A 22494-nucleotide genomic window follows, 5' to 3' on the forward strand; every position below is an offset into this window, starting at 1 on the left:
CGTCACAATGGTCTTTTATGGTAGGTTCTATTTTTTTATATTTGGTCCTCATATAATAGATGAGGTGTTTTGAGCTTAAAGGAATTAAATAATTTCCCTCAAATCACAGACGCTAACAAGTGTCAGAGCCAGTAGTCGAATATAATGTTTAGCTAATTAATTTTTGATGTTCATGGTGCGTTCATAGCAATGTTTTAGGAACTACGAGAAGTTAAAACAGAAATATTAGATAAATTTTATCTCTGAATTGCTTATAGAACATGAAGTCACAAAAATAAAAAAGTTTACTGCAAACATAGTGAACATGACATGTAAGTATTGTGTTTAGTGACAAAGTTAACTTGGTTTATTAATTTCTAGGTAATCATAAAAAAACCCACAAATTCATGTGATGCAAACTTTAGCAAATTAGCAATTCTGTATTATAGTATTGTGGAAAGAATGGTTTGGAGTAGGGTCTTTGCATCTGTCTACCTAATGGGAGTACAAAATTAAGGAGAAATAAATTTTAGGTATTTACTAGACATCAACAAATTAGAGACATTATCTCCTTGGTGGTTGTGAGTTTTCTAAGTAGTTTCAGATTTTGTCTCTTTAGCAGATTTTTAAATGGTTTTCTAATTTGTAAAGTGGGGAATAGCAAAGTATATGGTTTTATTTGAGGTGAATTATTCAGTATCATGCTGTGTAAATTGAGACATTAATAGTAAAATTGCATCTAATTTTATTAGTTATATCATTTTTCTTTAATTGGAAGAAGGTATTGAAATATCAGAACTTCATTATAACATGTATTGATTACTTTTACCCTTTGAAAGTTAGAAGTTACCGTGTTCTTATTTGTACCTTTAGTCCATTTACTTTTATACTTAAATATAGTATGTGGAGCTTACATGTTATTATTTAAAAAAAATTCTTGTGAAGTTCATTTATCTAGCATTATTTCCACATCATGCATGTAGTTTCAAGTTAATTTTGCTTTGGAAAGGGGACTGTTAGGTTTTCAAGAAGGTATAGTGCCAGTTGCTTAGAATAAAAGTATAGTAAGGAGCTCTCAGTGTGTCATTTTGCCTAGTAGGATAACTCTCTTGTATTGAATATTTTTATCCTCACAACAGTGAGTATTTTGCCAAAATTTCACTAATTTTTCAATTATATATATAAGTGTTTCAATTATATATATAAGTGATGCTGAATGGGGTAGGAATGAGCACTGATAGCCACAAGTAGAATTTCTTTCTAAAACAAAAACTATCAGGTTGATGTCTTTCTGCACTATCCATTTTCAAATTGAATTTAGTAAATTTTAAATGGTAATGGCTAAATACTCACATTTGTTTAGTCTGAGTTATTATGTTAGTGCTGTATTATTATTAGGCAACTATTGGTAGGAAAATTTCAATCTGATGTGTAATTTCAGTTGTAGCTTATTTATTTATTTGTATTTTATTTTTCTATCTTTTCTAGGGCTGCACCCATGGCATATGGAGGTTCCCAGGCTAGGGGTCTAATTGTAGCTGTTGCTGCCGCCCTCAGCCACAGCCACAGCAACTCGAGATCTGAGGCAAGTCTGCGACCTACACCACAGCTAACGGCAATGCCAGATCCTTAACCTACCGAGCAAGGCCAGGAATCGAACCCGCAACTCCATTGTTCCTAGTCAGATTTGTTAATCCCGAGCCACTATGGGAACTCCTGTAAGCTTATTTAAAAAGAGTATATTTTCCACAACTTCTAAATCCTAACTTATAGCATAGTGCCTGACACAAAGTAGGTACTCAGTATATGATAAATGATTGAATGAGGGAATAAAAGAAAGTTAAAGATGAAATATAGCAAAACTTTCCTGAGATGATTTTTTAAGAAAATTAAAGCATCTTGGAGTTGCTAGAAATATGAGAGATTTTAAAATTAATTAGTATACTGTCAGAGAATAAAGTGATTTATTTTTGATTATATAGCTGTTAGTTGGAAGATTATCACTAGCTAAACACAGGCCTCCTGACTTTTGCTTTAGTCCTCATTTCAGCATACTTTTGGCCTTCCGTAGTTAAAATTTTATTAGTAATTGTTACTGAAGTTTCAGAGAAGTCCATGGAAAATAACCTACTACACAGTACATCTCTAAAATCCAATAATTCTGATTTGCTATGGAAATGAATACAATTTCTCTAACAGGTTAAATTTTAATTATTTCGTGTTTATGCCATCATTTAAGCATCACTAAGCACTGGAAAACTTATAATAAAGCCTAGAAAACTTATAATTCATAAAGGAGTTTGCAGAAATCTTGATAAATTAAAAGCCTTACTTAGAAAACTTAAATAGCTAAAACTGTATAGGTTGGTTTTCATTTCTCTCATTCTTGAGATATTGAAAAAATTTAAATCTAATGAGAATTATGAAATATATACATATAATTCTCATTGTATTTTTGGCTCTGTTGCTCATTTCTATAATGTGATAGTGGCATTAACAAATGGTAAAACATTTTATGAAATGTTTTGGGTAACTTTTTTTTTTAATGTAAGAAGTGGTATTTTTTTTCCCCTGACTATACTTACAATAAAAGCTTTTACCTATGTAGTGATGACTCTGTAACAGATACTGCCTTTTACATGCATTATCTTATTCATATGAGTAGTCCTTTGAGGCAGGTATCATCATTATCATCATCATCATCATCTTATGCTCAGAACTGTTAAATAATTTACTTATGGTCCCACAGCTAGTAAGCGGTTGAGATGGAATTTAAATCCACATTCATGTGCTTTCAGACCCTGATCTCTTTACCAGTACTACATTGCACTAAAAGATGTGTATTATGAAATCATTCAGAATACATTTGAGGGCTTCCTGTGTTTATAACATTGTACTCAGTAATCTTGAAGCTACAGAAGTCATAAAAGACATAGGTCAGTCCTGGACCAATTGAAGAAAACAGTATACCTATATCAAGTAATAAGAACAGTTGTATATTATCATTGCCTTATTATTTGAAGGCTAGAGTCAGCAGCTTTGAAAAATTAATTTTTTTTCTAATATACATCTGAAAATACTTAGCAGTAATGCTGATTTGTGGTTTTTGTTTTTTGTTTTTTGTTTTTTTTTTTTGGTTTAGTCACTAAACTTGGCTTTCTTAACAAGTTTTCATGGGAGTGTGACATTGCCAGCATACTGGGGAAACATTCAGTGGGATGTATTAGTCTAGACAGTGAACCATAACTGTGACATCTTTTGATCGTATTGTTCAGATTAATTTTCTCCCTGTATATGCTTCCCAGCATGTATTAACTGGTCACGTTTCATCCACCATGAAACCTGTTAAGACAAACTTTAACACTTAAGGGTAAGTAAGCCGTTTTTGTTGATTTAAAACTGAATTTGCAGCATTTTGGAATTTTAATTGAACATGGTCTTATGACCAGTTTTTAGTACCAGATTCCTCTTTATGGATTTTTTTTTTTTTTTTGGGATTTTCATCATCTTATCCCAAAGCATTTTGATCTTTTTCAATGTTTTGTTTGAAACATGTTTTCTAAGTAGGCATACATCATATGTGAACAAATTGATTATATATAGTAAATAAATGATTTTTATTAATATTCAGAAAGGGAGCAAATAGATACCTAACTGTGAAGAAGAAAGATGGATCAGAAACAGCTCATGCAATGATGACCTGTAATTTGACTCATAATACAAAACATGCTGTTAGGAGCCTAATTCAAAGATTTCCTGTCACCAATAAAGAGCGTACTGAACTTCTGCCTAAAACAGAAAGAGGAAATGTGTTTGCAGTTGAAGCTGGTATGTATTTTTCTGGGGAGCTTTCTTGTTTATCCTATTATATTACTGTTCTTTTTCCATATAAAATTTATTTTTAAAAATGAACATGAAGTAAGATTTCTCAATTTGAGTAGTTAGAAATGTTTAAGAATTATGAAAATTTTGGAATGAAATGCAGTGTTACAGTAATAGCTAGCCATTTATTGAACACTTATTTTGTGCTAGACTATACACTAAACTCTACGTAGGGCCTCATAGCAACCCTTCCAAGGAGGAATTTCCCGTATTTCACAGGGCTCAGAGAAGTTAAATCATTTGTTCAGGGCTGCTCAACCAGCCAGTAAACTGCACAGCTGGGATTTGACTCCAAGGTCTGGCTTTCCTATTTTACTGTGCCATGACACACTAATGGGTGAGATTTTGAATTGGGGCTTTAGCATCTGGTAAGAGACAGGCCAGAGTCTTCAGTACATTAACTTTCTTAAAGGTAGATAAATAATATATTTAGGTTATAAACCGAAGTTGTAATTTTACTGTTTGGAAAAAGAACTTTTCTAATGAGAAAAATTATTTACTACCTGCAGTGACAGAATGTGTATCATTTCTGTTATTGGAGTAGGTCTGCAGAATGTAAAATTGTCCTAGATATCAAGGAGTTTTAAAAATACATGCCACAAAATATTCTGAGTTATGTGAAGAATGTAAAACATATCATGCTTTTTTATTCCTATCTTCTTAGTTAAATATAAATAATGTCTAAAATGCACAGTTAGGAGATTTGTTAAGCATTAGGACCCTGTATTTACACACATTATTCTATATGATCACATAATCTTACATGCTCACTTTATTTATTTATTTATTTTTTGCTTTCTAGGGCTACACCCTCGACATATGGAACCAGGCTAGGGGTCGAATCAGAGCTGCAACTGCTGGCCTATATACCACAGCACAGCAATGCAAGATCCAAGCCGTGTCTGCGACCTACATCCTTACTACTGAGCCACGAAAGGAACTCCACATGCTCACTTTAAACATAGGTTTTTTTTCTTTTTCGTATATGTTTTCATATTGTGTACAACATTGCTTCCTACTTTAAAATTATAATTTTCTGTATCATAATTGATAAAACAACCTTGAAAATCATTTTAGGATATCAAAATTTTATTTATTTTTAATGATTTTTGAGTTACTGATTTTTGTTCATTTTGAACATTATGTGCCAGAAATACTTCTGAGAAATTTGACTTCTAATTGATAGTGAAATTTGTAGCATGTTCTCTAAAAATATTGCGTAGGAGTTCATATTGCGTAGGAGTCCAGCAGTTGAAGCATTACTTGCTAACTTTATGTAGACTGAGTAGAGAAGGAACTCTTAAATAACATTAGAGGTTACTTATTTTTAGTTTTTAACTTTTTTCCATTGTTTATCATAATTTTTTTTTGTTCTTTTATTCATTTTCAAAGAAAACCGGGAAATGAGCAAGACAAGTGGGCGACTCAACAATGGCATACCTCAGATTCCAGTGAAAAGAGGAGAATCTGAATTTGATTCTTTCAGGCAGTCTCTGCCAGTGTTTGAGAAACAAGAAGAAATTGTCAAAATCATTAAGGAAAATAAAGTAGTTTTGATTGTAGGAGAAACTGGGTCTGGAAAGACTACACAGGTTTGTTTCTTCTTTGTTGTTAATTAGAAAAAATTTTATCTTACGTGATAGTTTTATATCAGATTTATACTACATGTATTTTAACAAAAAAGGAGGAACTTTTGGTTATTTTAATGGTGATTTCAGAACTAAATTATTACTAGAAGTACATGTTGAGAGTTTGCAGAATGATAATGTTTTAAAATGTTTTAAAATTAGTACATAAGGGCTTTTTAATTAATTAATTAATTTATTTATTTATTTATTTTTGGTCTTTTTGTCTTTGTTGTTGTTGCTATTTCTTGGGCTGCTCCCGTGGCATATGGAGGTTCCCAGGCTAGGGGTCGAATTGGAGCTGTAGCCACCGGCCTACGCCAGAGCCACAGCAACGCGGGATCTGAGCTGTGTCTGCAACTTACACCACAGCTCACGGCAACGCCGGATCCTTAACCCACTGAGCAAGGGCAGGGACCGAACCCGCAACCTCATGGTTCCTAGTCGGATTCATTAACCACTGCGCCACAACAGGAACTCCAGGGCTTTATTTAAATAGAGGCAAGATTGTGATTTGTTATCATTAATGGAAAATGGACTTTGGCCTTCAATTCAGATTCCAGCTTCCTCATTTATTGGAAGGGTAATTTTAGGCTAGTCTTGTAACTCTGGGAGCCAGAGTCCTCATTTACCAAATAGAACTAACATTTGCTCTGTTCAAGGTGAAGTTTAGAAATAATGTCTATAAAGTGCTTAGCATAGAGTTTTTGTATGTAGTAAGCTAAATTAAAAGTACCATTAATAACAACAAAAAATGTTATTACAAAGTTAACATAGATTGGACTTACTATGACATGTTTGACTTCATTATTATGACAAAGTAGTTCATTATTATGAAGGTTCACATGTAGGGTTATAGGTTGGAGGTATGGCACAATGAGAAGACCTTGTCTTTTTCGTGTTCTTTAACATGTTAGCATGTTGAAATAGTAAAATTACCTTGCTTTCGATTGTAGTGCAAATGGAATAGTCAGCATAATTTTTCATTTTCTTTTTTTATGAACAAATACAATTTTTTTTTTTTTTTTCTTTTTGCCTTTTCTAGGGCTGCTCCTGTGGCATATGGATGTTCCCAGGCTAGGGGTATAATCGGAACTGTAGCCACCAGCCTACACCAGGAACACAGCAACGTGGGATCCGAGCTGCGTCTGCAACCTGTAACCACATCTCATGGCAACACCGGATCTTTAACCAACTGAGCAAGGCCAGGAATTGAACCCGCAACCTCATCGTTCCTAGTCGGATTCGTTAACCTCTGAGCCACGACGGAAACTCCAAAATAGACTTGCTTTTGACCAGTTGCTTAAGATTTCCTTTTGTTATATTAGTTGGTTTCATAAATAGTCAATAAGTAAGGCAAGGTGGTAGGAGAGGTTGACTCTTAACTTCACCAGTTATTTACTTGTAGGACCTAATTTTATTTTCACAGAAGTATAATACTTTATTATACTTAAAACTTGAGTTTATACTACTAAATAATTGATGAACTTTTTTTTTCATATGCTGTACCTGTGGTCAGGGGTTGAATGGGAGCTGCAGCTGCAAGCCTATGCCACAGCCAGGGCAACACAGGATCCAAGCCATATCTGTGACCTACGCTGCAGCTTGTGGCAATGCTGGATTGTTAACTCACTGAGCGAGGCCAGGGACCAAACCCACATCCTCACGGAAAATACACTGGGTCCTTAACCTGCTAAGCCACAATGGGATCTCCATAAACATGAAGAAATGTTTATTGGAAGACAGTGTATAAGGTTTTCTTCAGTATGAGTCCTTTTATGGTTAAGTGAAATTCCATGTAATCACACCAGAGAATTTGTTCAGATTATTCAGATTGTTATAATTCTTGCAGTATTAGAAAGTTTTACTAGTAGGTGCTAATTGTAGCCATTTAAATTACATTGAATAGAAATTGTGAAAATTTTGATATAAAATATAGCAAATATGTTTTTATTTAAATTATTTGAATGTCCTTCCTAATGATATTTGTATATTTGGATTATGGATGCCTGTTGTTGTAATTATATATATCATTTTACTAGGTCTGAAGAGATCATGAGAATTTAATTAGAAATTAATTTGCTTAGCTTTTCAAAAAGAAACTATTAATCTAAATGGGTTTTAAACCTGAGAAATAATTGTATCTTGTTTAAGGAGTTTAAGTAAAATTACTAATGTTCCTGTTCTTGAAATATGAATATGGGAGTTCCCGTCATGGCGCAGTGGAAACAAATCCCACTAGGAACCATGAGGTTGTGGGTTTGATCCCTGGCCTTGCTCAGTGGGTTAAGCATTCGGTGTTGCTATGAGCTGTGGTGTGAATTGCAGATGTGGCTTGGATCTGGCATTGCTGTGGCTGTGGCGTAGGCCAGCAGTTGTAGCTCCAAGTAGACCCCTAGCCTGGGAACCTCCATATGCCATGGATGCGGCCCTAAAAAGACAAAAGACAAAAAAAAAAAAAAAAGAAATATAAATACGATATAATTTGAAGTCATTAGCCATTTTTATCTTTCCTTTGGTAGAATTGGGAAGTTATTTGCCTTTTGAATATTCATGTTCAGTATTCATCTTTCTAATGTGAAATTCACACATCATAGACAGTATTACATAGCAAGTGTAAGATTTTCTAATTTTCTTGTTCACCCTCCTCTTTCCCTGGGTTATTGTCATAAACTTGGAGTATGTTTCTGATTTTTTGGGAGTATGTGTGTATGTTTAGAGTATTGATATAAATTACTTTTAAAACAAATGTGGGATAATATATATACACTTTATATCTTGATATTTTTTGCCTTAATAGATACTGGATATTTTCCATATTAGTACTTAGAGATGTACTTCTTTTTAAACAATTGAATAGCATTCTTGAGCATTTTTGTAATGACAATGATAAAAATAAATGATGGTGTACTTTGTGCTGAGGTTTTATGAGTTATGTGGTTTAAACCTCTTAATAACCCAAGACATGTTGGCTTTTATTATCTCTTAGAGGTTAAACTTACAGATGTTAATCTACCCAGATTCATATAACTAGGAAGTGGCACAGCAAGCATTTTATTCTTATATTGTACTTACTTTATTATACTGCATCCTAGTATTTCTTTTTTAATTTGTGGGAGTTTTTTTAATAGGATAAATTCCTGGAAGTGGCAATGGTAGATCAGAAATATACATTTGAAATTTTATTAGCTGGATTGACTAATTATTATCTGTTATTTAAAGAGTTATATTAAAATAGTATGGAAAGTATTGAAAGTTCCCATTTCTCTAAAACTTGGGCAACAATGGTTTTTTAACCTTTATCAATCTGAGAAGCAAAAAGTAATGTTTTAGTTTGTATTTCTCTGATTCCTAGTTGAGTATCTTTTCATTTACTTACTTTCTATTTGTTTATATTCTTTGAGTTTCTCATTTATATCAGTTTTATTTGTTTTAATCATTTTTGTATTTATTTTTAATAGCGCGTTATTTTATGAATACATGTCTCTTGTCTGTTAGATATTTTAAAAACAATTTTTCCCAATCTTTTGGTTGCTTTTTAGCTTTGCTCTTCATATCTTGTCAGTAGTTTTACATTTTTATTTAGTCAAATCTGTCAGTCTTTTTTTATGGCTTCATGCCATGCTAAGAAAAGCATTTTCTATACCAAGATTAAAAAATATTTCCCTATAAATATTTTGTTGTAATACTTTTATATTTATAGTTTTAAAAATCCATCTAGAGTTTATTATATAGTATCAGGTAGAAATCTAACTTTTTTCCTCATGTTAATATCTAGTGTTATAGTGTAATTTTTTTATTTAATAATTTTTCCCCCTATTTAAGATACTTCTGTCTGTCTTTTTTTTTTTTTTTTTTTTTTTTTTGTCTTTTCTAGGGCCGCTTCTGCAGCATGTGGTGATTCCCAGGCTAGGAGTCAGCCTATGCCAGAGCCACAGCAATGTGGGATCCGAGCCACGTCTATAACCTACACTGCAGCTCACGGCAACGCCGGATCCTTAAGCCACTGAGCAAGGTCAGATATCGAACTTGCAACGTCATGGTTCCTAGTCGGATTCGTTAACCACTGCGCCACAACGGGAACTCCACTTCTGTCTTTCTTAATTGAAATATAGTTGACTTACAGTTTTGTGTTAGTTTTAGGTGCTCAGTAAATTGATTCAGATGTATATGTGTATCTACATACACACACACATATATAGAGGTTGTTTTTCATTATAGCATGCAAAATATTATTACAAGATATCAAATATTGTTCCCTATGTTATGCAGTAAATCCTTGTTGCTTACCTGTTTTATATATAGGAGTGTGTATCTGTTAGTTCCATACTCCTAATTTATCCCTCTTTCTCCCTTTTCTCCTTTAGTAACCATAAGTTTGTTTTCAGTGTCTGTGAGTTTGTTTCACGTTTTTCAGTAGTGTTTTATAGTCTTCATGTAAACCTTAACCATTTCTTATAATTTTGTTTTTCAGTTTTAGTTTCTGTTATGAACAAAATCTTTTAAAGTTACTTTTTAAAGCTTGTTATTAGCAGCTATTACGTGAAAGCTTTTGGTTTTCTGATTATTGTGCATTTAGGCATCTTACAGAATGTTTTTAATTCTAATGATTTTTCATTTGATTGACTTAGATTTTCTGTATATACAAATCATGTCATCTTAATAGTAATTTAAAATTCGTTTCAGATTCCTCAGTTCCTTTTAGATGATTGTTTCAAAAATGGTATCCCCTGCCGTATATTTTGCACTCAACCAAGACGATTAGCAGCTATCGCTGTGGCTGAAAGAGTTGCTGCAGAGAGAAGAGAAAGGATTGGTCAAACAATTGGATATCAGATCCGTTTAGAAAGCAGGTAAAGACATTTCTCCTGTAGCCTTTTATAATTTTCTGAAAAAACAAGGTATTTGTATTTCACTAAATATAGAGAATGTGTTAGTTGAAATGTTAGATGATCATTTTTGCTCCAGAAGTTTATGACAGCACATTGAGATCATGTCCTAACTTAGTTAGGTTTTGAATAAATAGTTTGAAACCTATTTATTCAAAACCCAAAAAAGGGTTTTAAATAAATAGGTTTGGACCATGGATAGAAATTCTGTTTCATAGTTTCGTGATAAAGTGCAAGTTATTTCACTTCTTTGAGTCTTGTGTTCCTCATCTATAAAATAAAGCTAGTGAAAGCATCTAGAGCACAAATTTGATGTCAGGTTTATAGTGAGCACTCAGTAAATGGTAGTAACCAAATTGATTGTTATTATTAGTAATACTAGTAGTACCTTCCTGACAAGTAGTATCATTTCTTTGCTTACAATAATTTGAATATAGTGATTCAGAAAGCTGATCTCATTTATGATATACTTTTTTCCCCAAGCAAAAAGTATTTAAAATGTTTTTAAAAGAATCTCTTTATTTAGGGAGTTCTCTGGTGACCTAGTGGTTAAGGATCCAGTTTTGCCACTGCTGTGGCTGGGGTCACTAATGTGACATAAGTTTGATCCCTAGCCTGGGAACTTTAGATTCTTTAACAAAATAATCTATTAATAAAAGGCTATTAGTAATAATAAACTTGTGAAATTATCAGGCACAAAATACATATTTCATACAACTTTGCTAATAAAGTATATGTACCAATACACTGTTATATTAGTAACATTTATTAAAGTACAAAGGAGACTAGCACTTAATGTGATCATGTTTTAATACATAAAAGATTTGTAATTGTGCGTTTTATTTTGATTTTTTTTTTTTTAAAGGGTTTCTCCAAAGACACTTCTGACATTTTGTACTAACGGTGTATTGCTTCGTACTCTGATGGCAGGAGATAGTACTTTGTCAACTGTGACACATGTTATTGTGGTAAGAATATTTAAATTTAAATATATACACAAGAACCAATTTTTTAAAAAATGGCTATTGTGATCAAGTTACTTTTTATTGTCCATAATTATTAGGAAAGATATTTTATATTAAAGATTTTCTTTTTACCATCAGGTTTTATAAGTGAAAATAAAATAACGTAGTGTTTGAAAAAGTGCTTTTTAAATATGAAAATGATATATTGTACCACTTTAAGAGTTTTCCAGAATGGTAAAATTTCTTTTTTTTCTTTATGCTTAGTTATTTAATTCTTTCAAATCTTAGGAGCATATTTTATAGTCATTTAACTTTATGGGTAAGCTGCTAAAGTAACTAGATGCTGATGAAATAACTAGTTGAATTATGACCCTATTAAAGAATCCTAAACTTTCATCCAATTTATATTGGAAAAATTCAGTTGTTTTATAAGCTCGTGATCAGGAGCTTTTAGAAATTTACTAGTTCTGTGCATTCAAACTGAAGGATGCACCTAGTTCTGATGCTAAAAGAAGCAAATTTAAATTGATTTTATGTATATTAAACATGCATTAAATTAGACTCTACTAATTCAAGATTTGTTGTTTTTGTGGTTTTATATTCTGTGGAAGAAGGGGCAGTGTTTTGTTAGCTACAGTAGATTGTTAATGTCTGATTATTTCTGAATTGTCCATAATACAAAATTTTCACTAATTGGCATTGTCCACATTTAATGTGGCTTAGTGTAAAACCTAGCAGCTCCATAATTTTAAAGTTATCCTTATGTTTTAACTGTTCCATGGTTTTTTTGTGTTTGTTTACTGCAGGATGAAGTACATGAAAGGGATCGATTTAGTGATTTTTTACTTACAAAGTTAAGAGATTTGTTGCAAAAGCACCCAACTTTGAAACTAATTCTTTCTAGTGCAGCCTTGGATGTAAATCTTTTTATAAGATACTTTGGGAGTTGTCCAGTGATATATAGTAAGTTAAATTATCAGATCTTCTTTTTAGGATTTTTATGAAATAATATTTTGACATGATTGTATTTATTGTCATAGAAATTGGGAAATGTTCTGATCTATAGAGGGCATCTATTATTTCTGTTTACTCTGAGATATGCTTAATCAGTCATCGCTATATATTTTCATGCTCTTCTTTTCATTTGCAACTCTTTGGTATTGTGTAGCGGGGCCAGTTCTTTAGTCTTAGAAGAAATGTGCTTTATTTCGACCCTTTATTCTCCTTTAAATTCTTTCTTGTACCTTTGCCTTTATTGCTAGACTCTTTGAAAGTGTAGTCTATACTCCTATGTTTACTTCCCATGTATTTCTGAATATATTGCCACTTAACTTTTGCCCTTATCCTTTAATGAAATCTGGTTTTACCACCAATCTTTTTTTTTACACCGATCTTTAAAAAAATTAATTTCCTCTTCAAAAATAGAAAAAGTTGTAAGTGTTCACCTTAATGAAACGGTACAACACATAGGGAAAAAGTTCACAATCACCTCTTCTTTTCATTTCATGTCTTTGCTTCCATGAGATTACTTGATGTTAAAGCCTAGTGCATATTGCACTTGTCTCACCTTGTTTGTGCTCTTACAACATATGTTAATATATACGTATGTATTGGGTTTACAGAAAATGGTTTTACAAATGGGCACATGCCATATACATTGTTTTGCACTTTTCTTTTTTTTTTGTCTTTTTTTTTTTGCTATTTCTTGGGCCGCTCCCACGGCATATGGAGGTTCCCAGGCTAGGGGTCGAATTGGAGCTGTAGCCACCGGCCTACGCCAGAGCCACAGCAACGCAGGATCCGAGCCGCATCTGCAACCTACACCACAGCTCACGGCAATGCCGGATCGTTAACCCACTGAGCAAGGGCAGGGACCGAACCCGCAATCTCATGGTTCCTAGTTGGATTCGTCAATCACTGCGCCACGACGGGAACTCCTGCACTTTTCTTTATTCTTATGACAGTATCATAAAAAGTCCATTTGATTAGTAGCTCTAGATGTAGTTCATTATATTAAACAGCTGCTTTTATATTTCCTAATATGAATGTATCGTGATTTATTTAACCATTTTTTTTTCTTTTTGGACATTCAAATTAGTTCTCTGAACATCCTTGTACGTATAGCCTTATATATTGGTGGTGCTCTTAATTCTAAGGATAGATTCCTAAAAGTGAAGTTATTGAATGGAAGTGTATATCCGTTTTTAATTTTAACAGTAAAATGGTTTTGCTACCTTACTTTTTGAGAAGGTGGAAATTATTCACACATTTTGGCACATTATGAAGCTATTCATTTGTGCATTCTCACCAGATTTTTTTGACACTGGTTTAATTGCCAAGCCTACTGTTCAGATTTTACTTAAAGTCTCTGTAATATTTCCCATAGTTCTTTTTTTTTTTTTGTGAAATGCTCATATCCCATCATTTATTTGACAGCATTGATTCCTAAGTATAGCCTGTACTTTCTTGGTCTCCTCTGTGGAATTCTCTTTTGCTTGGTGCTTAAATATTGGTATTTTTGAAGATTACTCATTGATCCATTTTTTTAAATTGTTCATTCCTTTTCCCTCCCCCCTCCCCTCCCTCTTCCCCTACCCCTTTGCCTCCCTCTCACTCTCTTTTAAATCCATTCCCCCTGTTGCAACTAGAGTGTTCTTTCTGAAGTGGAATTTTGATGATGTTGAATACTCTCCTGAACTTAAAACTTTGAATAACCTTTACCTCACAGTAAAGACCTAAACCCTTAATAGGACTTATTTCTTCTACCTCATCTTGATCTGCAATCCTGTTTCCATATAGCTTCTCTCCCTCACCCGTTTGTGTTCTGACTAGCTTGGCCCTTTTTGTTCCTTTATAACTTGATATTCCTTCTCACCATAGGTACTGTTTCTTCCTTCATAGTACACTCTTTCCTTTCTGTGTAGTTTAGTTATTTTCTTTATCTCCTCTTGGTTCTCATTTTTCTCAGTAGGAATGCTTTTCTTGACTCATTCAAATTCCCCTATTATATACTGTCATGGTATCTTGTATTTCTCTCTCATAGAGCTTTTCACAACTTTATTTTTACATTTATATTCAGGATTATTAGATTAATGTTTAACTGCCCTGTTAGATTGCAAGCTTCATGAAAGCAGGAGGTAGCTTTGTTTCTGCTCACCATTTATATTCCTATTGCCTAGTGTGATGCCAAACACACAAGGAGATAGTAAATGCTAGAAAAAACAAGCAAATGAACAGTTGTCCAAAATATAGATCAAAATGTAGATGCAAAGGACAATATGAGGGTCACTTCGCCTATGAAATTGCTTTTGGATTAATACTCAAGTTTATTAACTTGGGAATCTCATGTTTTTATGTGAACTCTCTCTAAGATGCAAATTGGCTATTTAAAAAAATTACTTTTATTTAGTACAGGGAAGACCATTTGAAGTAAAAGAAATGTTTCTGGAAGATATTTTAAGAACTACTGGATACACAAACAAAGAAATGTTGAAGTACAAAAAGGAAAAGCAGCGAGGTAAGCTTTTCATCAAAAAAATATAAAAGAAAATTACTGTTGATACTGACTTTTGGGAGTACTCCATTCATAAACTATGCAGTTACAAGGACACTTGAAAGTATTTTTCTTTGTGAATAATTGTATAATATTGTGTTGGGAAGCTATCCCAAATGTACCTTTTATGTTCTGGTTTACCTCTAGAAGTTATAATCTATTGAGATGAATTCAAAGTAGATGCCAGAGTTGAGGATGCCAAGTGTTCTCGTATCCAGAGATTCAGCTGCTATTGTAAGGAAGCAGGGGATGATGATGTGCTAGCTGTCCCCAGCCCATTTTATAGCATGGGAGTGGAGTGTGGGTGGGAGGGAATGAAAAAAGTAGCATGTGAGCAATAACAGGCTCAACTTTGATGCATTTTTTTTTTTTTTTTTTTTTTTTTTTGTCTTTTTTATCTAGGGCCACACTTGTGGCCTATGGAGGCTCCCAGGCTAGGGGTCTAATCTGAGCTATAACTGCCGGCCTATGCCAGAGCCACAGCAACTCTGGATCTGAGCCTCATCTGCAGCCTATACCACAGCTCACCGCAACACCGGATCCTTAACCTACTGAGCAAGGCCAGGGATCAAACCTGAAACCTCATGGTTCCTAGCCGGATTTGTTAACCGCTGAGCCATGATGGGAACTCCTGGTGTAATTTTTGAGGCTTTCAAATCTTGATATTGATATCAATTGTATCAGTACTTTGAATTTAGCATTATTTGCCTATGAATACATCTTTTATCATGACTTATACTATATCTCAGCTTTTGAATTAAGGTTAGTTTCCTTTTGCTTACTTTTTTTTTTTTTGGCTGTGCCGATGGTATGTAAAAGTTCCTTGGCCAGGAATAGAACCCACACCACACGACACTGAATCCTTCATCACTAGGCCACCGCAGACTCTCCCTTTTACTTTTAACTACATTGCTTGTGATAGAAAACTTGGCCTCGGAGTTCCCGTCGTTGCGCAGTGGTTAACGAATCCGACTAGGAACCATGACGTTGCAAGTTCGATATCTGACCTTGCTCAGTGGCTTAAGGATCCAGTGTTGCCGTGAGCTGTGGTGTAGGTTGCAGACACAGCTCGGATCCCGCGTTGCTGTGGCTCTGGCGTAGGCCGGTGGCTATAGTTCCGATTAGACCCCTAGCCGGGGAACCTCCATATGCCACGGGAGTGGCCCAAGAAATGGCAAAAAGACAAAAAAAAAAAAAAAAAAAAGAAGAAAACTTGGCCTCAAGCTTTGATTCCATTGTTTAGTCAGTATAACTTGGACAAAGACCTTAACTTCTTTAGATTCTTCACTTGAACAAATAAATAACATTGCTTGTTTCACAGTGCAGTCCTGAATCATTAATATGTAAATTATAAAACTCCTGGTTCTTGAAACTTTTGAAGATGAAAATTGTATAAACTTGTATCTCAGGTAACTAGCAGGATGATAGAAGTTCAATAAATTATTTTCTACAAGGTGCTATGTGACTATTAGTGATTAATTTTAAACAATATTTGTTACATGGCAAAAATACTGTTCATTAAATTATATACTCATTTTAGAAGTAAACTTCTTAATAGTTGATGAATAAATAAGCTTTCTTAAAGCAGTTTCTTATCTCCCTTTGGTTCAGCATAACTCATTTTGTTGAATGTTCCTAATTAATATTTTTTAAAAAGTAACTTCAGAATAAGGCCAACTTTTAAGCATTTTCAGATTCACTTAATTTTTTAAACAAATTTATTTCAAAAAGCAAAGAATTTATCTACTTGTTCTTCCTTTGGTAATTAATTTAGAAGAAAAACAACAAAGCACGCTTACAGAATGGTACTCAGCGCAAGAGAATACTTTCAAACCTGAATCTCAGAGACAAAGAGCTGTTCCAAATGTGACTGAAGAGTATGATTTATTGGATGATGGGGGTGATGCTGTCTTCAGTCAGTTGGTAAGACCTCAGCTGTTTCGCACTGCTATTTTGAGTGAAAATTTTGTAATTTAAAGAATGTCTTATGATATTGTAATATTGTATTAGATTATTACAGTATAATTCTTAGAGTTCCTGCTATGGTACAGTGGGTTAAGAATCTGACTGCAGTGACTTGGGTTGTTGCAGAGGTTTGGGTTCAATCCCTGGTCCAGTTCAGTGAGTTGAAGGATTGGTATTGCCGCACCTGTGGCTCTCATTCAATCCCTGGCCTGGGAACTTCTATATGCCGCAGGATGGCCATTATAGTAATAATAATATGAATTATCTTAGTTTAATCTTAGACTATAAGACATTTTTCAGAACAACTTTCTACACTTCTTAAAAGAATAATATAACATCTTTTGTTTCATTCTGAGTTTAAATTATTTCCATATTTTCAATACATTTTTTTGAAGAAAATAGGTATAGATATTATATAAGTATACCTCATTATTGCTTGATGTTTTATCATTTCAAAAGTTTAAGAACCTAAGATAAGCTATGAAAAAGTTCGGAAGAGACTTGGAATTAGAGCAGCTAATCAATACTGATGTTTCCACTACCATACAGCTATGTGACTTTGTAACCATAGACCTTCTTCTCTACTTTTCTTCCTTCTTTCTAATTGAAAACACTTTTTTTAAATTTTATGATTGCACCTGCTGCATATAGATGCTCCTGGGCCAGGGACTGAATGTGAGCTACAACTGTGACATACACTGCAGTTGTTGCAACGCCTGATCTTTTAATCCACTACTCCAGGCCAGGGATCCAATCCAGTCCGTGCCTCTGCAGTGACCTGAGATGTTGCAGTCAGATTCTTAATCCACTATGCCACAGTGGGAACTCCTTTTCTTCCTTTTATTTTGGCACAAAATCTTTTCCAAATGAAATATTTTTTAGAAGCCCTGCCTGTTCATCCTTCTTTTCCCACTCCCATCCCTCACTGGGGCTTCTGCTACCTTGAGTTTCATGAAATCTGCTTGAAAACTGGAACTAGCAGATTTCCTAGGTCCCTTCAGGTTTTTGATTCTGGTTTAGAATTCTTAAAAAGGCATTGGTAATTAGTATGATCCTTGCGACACTAAACTTTTTAGAGAAAGAATTAAACTGTTTTGAGCATGAGAAGCTACATATTACAGATATACTTGCAGTTTTCTTCCAATTTTTTTTGTTTTTTGTTTTTTGTTTTTTTGTCTTTTTGCCGTTTCTTTGGGCCGCTCCTGCGGCATATGGAGGTTTCCAGGCTAGGGGTCGAATCGGAGCTGTAGCCACCGGCCTACACCAGAGCCACAGCAACGCGGGATCCGAGCCGCGTCTGCAACCTACACCACAGCTCACGGCAACGCCAGATCCTTAACCCACTGAGCAAGGGCAGGGACCGAACCCGCAATCTCATGGTTCCTAGTCGGATTCGTTAACCACTGCGCCACAACGGGAACTCTTCTTCCAATGTTTATAAAGTTCTGATGTACCCAAATGAACAATGTTTAAAAATTGTTATTTAGCATATGAACATCTCATTGATTCAATGAATAGCATTTCGACCATGTAAATAAGTGATTCTTAAGCCTGGCTGCACATTAGCATTCCTGAGGAACTTTTAAATTCTTAAGGAATCTGGCCCCCATCACAGAGATTCTGATATGCTTGGTCTGGGCTGGGACCGTGCATCAGTGTTGAAAAGCTCCAGGTGATGTTCCTCTATTGTGCAGTTGGGAGAGAAGACCACTGATATACAGGTACATTTAGCAACGTTCTGTCAGCAGCATAGTTAATATTGTGACTGGATTATACTCCTTTGTTGACAAGCTCATTTTCAGATAAAAGATAAATGTAAGAACAAGATAGAGTATTGTGAGTGATAATGTTTTTGATGAGGTGAGAAACTTTTGTGTCAAAGCCTTTACTATAATACCATATTGTTAGTGGTTCTTGAGGCTGTTATGGCCATCTCACGTTCTTTGCAAGCAGAGGTTAGCTGTGGGGTAATTGATAATTTTTATTTCTTTTTAAAGACAGAAAAAGATGTGAATTGCCTTGAACCATGGTTAATAAAGGAAATGGATGCTTGTCTTTCTGACATATGGCTGCATAAAGATGTTGATGCCTTTGCTCAGGTCTTTCACCTTATTTTAACTGAAAATGTTAGTGGTAAGTACTATTTATGTATTTATTTATTTATGTATTTATTTATTTATTTATTTTTAGGGCGGCACCCATGGCATATGGAAGTTCCCAGGCTAGGGGTCGAATTGGAGCTGCAGCTGCCAGTCTGCGCCACAGCCACACAAAGCCAGATCCAAGCTGCACAGCTTATGAGAGCACTGGATCCTTAATCCACTGAGCGAGGCCAGAGATTGAACCCGAATCCTCATGGATACTAGTTGGGCTCGTTACCACTGTGCCATGATGGGAACTCCAATTTAGTTAATTTTTTAAAATTACTCTTATTTATTATGATGGAATTATAATTTAACTCAAAAAGTTCAAAATTCATATTTTTGTTCAGAATCAATCATATATTCTTTTGGAGTACTAATTTCAATGGTACAAATCAGGACCTTCTTATTAACATTTTAGAATAAATAAACTCAGTAAAAGTTTAATTTTTTCTCATGGAGGAGTTTATGGGAAGAAACTTTCTGCCAGTGTTATTCTCATTCAGCATCTTAGACAGTTAGAACCTTTTATTCCATGGGGGAATAAATGTAAAACAAAAGAATATCAAAAAATCATCTTAAACTTTGCATTTGCCCTTTTAAGCTTTCATTACCAGATACTGATGAAAATTAACTTTTTAATTCTTCTCTAATTATATCTTGTCATTTAGTCAAGGCAGTTTCTCGATTTAGGAAGATTAATTAAGGATTCCATAAGTTAGTCGTTTTCCTTTTCTGTTTTAATTATCTTGGTGAGCTGAAGACAGTTTAACAACTGTCTTTCCTTCACCTGCCTCATAACTGATAGTATCTAATTCATCCTATTTATACTCAGAACACATCAGCATCGGGTCTTCTTGGATCATCTGAGTTAACGGTTATATAATGCTGTGATCATGTACTTAGGTAAAGGTACACTTTCCAGATTAACTCTTAACATGCAAAAAAACTAAAGTGATTTTAAATCATTTGGAAATTTAACGTTATGTATCTTTTCTTTTCTTAGTTGATTACAGACATAGTGAAACCAGTGCGACAGCTCTGATGGTAGCTGCAGGAAGAGGTTTTTCAAGTCAAGTAGAACAGTTAATTAGTATGGGAGCCAATGTCCATAGTAAAGCATCAAATGGCTGGTAATTTTAAACTGCATCAATTCTTTTTTACATCTTTGTATAGCTACACATATCTTTTTTTCTTATATTTCTCTTTGTATTAAAAACTATTGTGCAATAATTGCTCATACATCTCTAATGGGTGAATGGATAATTTTGAGTATTTATATAATTTTGAGAGTATTATTTATCTTTCTTAATTTAGTATCTTTAAATTTTGGCAGGATGGCTTTAGATTGGGCTAAACACTTTGGGCAGACTGAAATTGTGGATCTTCTAGAATCTTACAGGTAAAACTTTATACTATTTTTAATTGGTTGTAACTTCTTTTAAAAAAGTTTAGTCATGTAAATCATAGAATGTGACAAATAAAGTCTGTTTAGGGTCTCTTATCCAGAGATTGTTTTTTGAAGTTGTTTTTTTTGTACTACAAAGTTCAAAGTACAAAGTACTTTTTCTGTTCAGTTATTTCATAAGTTTCTAATAAGATCCACTATATTATAATATTTACCTTATTTTTAATTTTATCTTAAAACAGAATGGGGATTTCCAGTTAAACTTGGTATTTGTCTCTCTGCTTTTTTCCAAAATAGCACTAAAATTGTAAGGAATATAAAATGTATAAACTAATAGAAATTTACATATCTATTATTGCAGTCCCCACCTCCCTGCACTGTTGATCCTCTTTAACCTGTTCTACTTTTTCTTTTATCCATCAGACCTACCATCCTCTGATAAACTTTGTAATTTACTTAACTTTATCTGTATTGGTTTATTGTTTGTGTCTTCTCTCCACTAGAGTTTAGTAAGGTCCTTGTCTCCTTTGTTCAAGGATAGTGCCTGGATATGCTAGATGTTCAGTGATGAATGAATGAATAATAAAGAGCTCCCAAAAATTAAAAGTAGAAAAAGAGTTTAGAGGATTACAAGATAAAGTTGAAAAAAAAGAATCATTCACAAAGTAGGAACAACAAGACAAGAGATAGAAAATTTTAAAAAAAGGATTGGAAAATTTATTTCCTTTGTATTCTTTATGTGGAAGCTATTAGACAATGTGCTTCACAGAAATTAAGACATAAAACAGTAGATCCAGCATAGGAGATATGTGAAAGAAAAGCTTAGTATGCTGTTACAAAGGGCTGTCACCTGTGGTAGCTGCCCAGTAGGCCTAGTTTCAGAAACAGAAGATAGCTCCAGGAGGAAGGTCCCTCAGGGACCTGATGGTTTTGACCATATTTTAAACATTTTATGAATCTTTTGGAAACTTTGGGAAGAATTAGAATTAGTTCCAAGTACTCAGAAAACTAAGCAATCTATTGGAGACTTTAGGAAGAATTAGTTCTAAGTACACAAAAAACTAAGCAAGTAAGAATTAATAATTACTCAAGGAAAAATCAAAAAGTTACAGAAGAAAGGATGTATACCCATAGTTACCCCATTTAGTACAGGGGTACATAATATTTATGTAGGTATAGCAAAGTAAAGGCTGAACACAGATTTAATGAAAATTGTATGGGTTTGTATGGGTGGAAAGCTTATGAGGGTGTAAATGGTGACTTCATTTTTCATTAATTGGATACTCACAGATAATTACTGAATTGTTAAATCAGTAAATAGCAGAAGGTTCATGTTGCTTAGAAATAAGGCAGTAAATACCAAAGGAATGGCTAAAAGAATTGAAAAAGGTCCTAGGCACTGTGACTAGAAGTGGAGAAAGGTTTTATTATAACTTTTATAAAACCATTTGTTTATTAACAATCTGTACACGCATTACTTTGATTAAGGAATAAAGAATCAGAAGGGCAATACTGTCAAAATTCTATGAAGCTAATTCTTCTTATAGATAAAGATTTTAGATAAATTTAGATTAGGTATTTAGATAGATTATATAGATTTTAGATTAGATATTTAAAGAAAAGAAAAAAGATATTTAACAGAAAATATATTACTAAAAATGTATTTTAGGGAGTTCCCACTGTGGCTCAGCATGTTACTAACCCTGACTATTATCCATGAGAATGCGGGTTCCATCCCTGACCTCACTCAGTGGGTTAAGGATCCACCATTGCCGTGGCTATGGCGTAGGCTGGCAGCTGCAGCTCCCATTTGACCCCTAGCTGGGAACTTCTATATGCCACAGGTTGTAGCCCTTAAAAAAAAAAAAAAAAAAAAAAAAAAAAAAATTAAAAAAGTATTTCATAATATATTAATAGGTTTGATCTATTTTCAACCTTTAAGAGTGTCAAAAAATAGTAACTGCTGTTATTCAAGAACATACACGATATTTTATTTGACATGGGTTTTTGTATTTAAGTCTATAGATATAATCTCAGATATTAGATGAAGTAAACGTTTGAGGTATGAAATTAGTTTTGTCATTTTA

The 22494-nt window shown here is 33.8% G+C and overlaps 1 protein-coding gene across 50 annotated transcripts in view; it reads left to right on the top strand.

Moving 5' to 3' along the window:
• Nucleotides 1–22494, top strand: part of YTHDC2 (YTH N6-methyladenosine RNA binding protein C2) — a 226249-nt gene that overhangs the window by 166590 nt on the left and 37165 nt on the right. For 47 of the 50 annotated variants that reach the window (XR_014838547.1, XR_014838549.1, XR_014838546.1 and 44 more), the window contains 10 exons: nucleotides 3611–3807; nucleotides 5254–5453; nucleotides 10173–10339; nucleotides 11241–11343; nucleotides 12147–12303; nucleotides 14750–14857; nucleotides 16668–16816; nucleotides 18856–18991; nucleotides 20006–20132; nucleotides 20336–20401. Coding sequence is in view for 45 of the 50 variants with exons in the window: in XM_085014231.1 (XP_084870357.1) it covers nucleotides 3611–3807; nucleotides 5254–5453; nucleotides 10173–10339; nucleotides 11241–11343; nucleotides 12147–12303; nucleotides 14750–14857; nucleotides 16668–16816; nucleotides 18856–18991; nucleotides 20006–20132; nucleotides 20336–20401 (1410 nt within the window). In the remaining 5 variants the exon portion in view is untranslated. The remainder of the gene's footprint in view (nucleotides 1–3610; nucleotides 3808–5253; nucleotides 5454–10172; nucleotides 10340–11240; nucleotides 11344–12146; nucleotides 12304–14749; nucleotides 14858–16667; nucleotides 16817–18855; nucleotides 18992–20005; nucleotides 20133–20335; nucleotides 20402–22494) is intronic. The other 3 variants (XM_085014272.1, XM_085014273.1, XM_085014271.1) reach the window with 1 other exon arrangement.

This window comes from Sus scrofa, chromosome 2 (assembly GCF_054392235.1).
Source record: "Sus scrofa isolate SSC_HxYL_T2T_F1_AM1 chromosome 2, Sscrofa_HxYL_maternal_Yorkshire_Landrace_v2.0, whole genome shotgun sequence".
Taxonomy (NCBI): Eukaryota; Metazoa; Chordata; class Mammalia; order Artiodactyla; family Suidae; genus Sus; species Sus scrofa.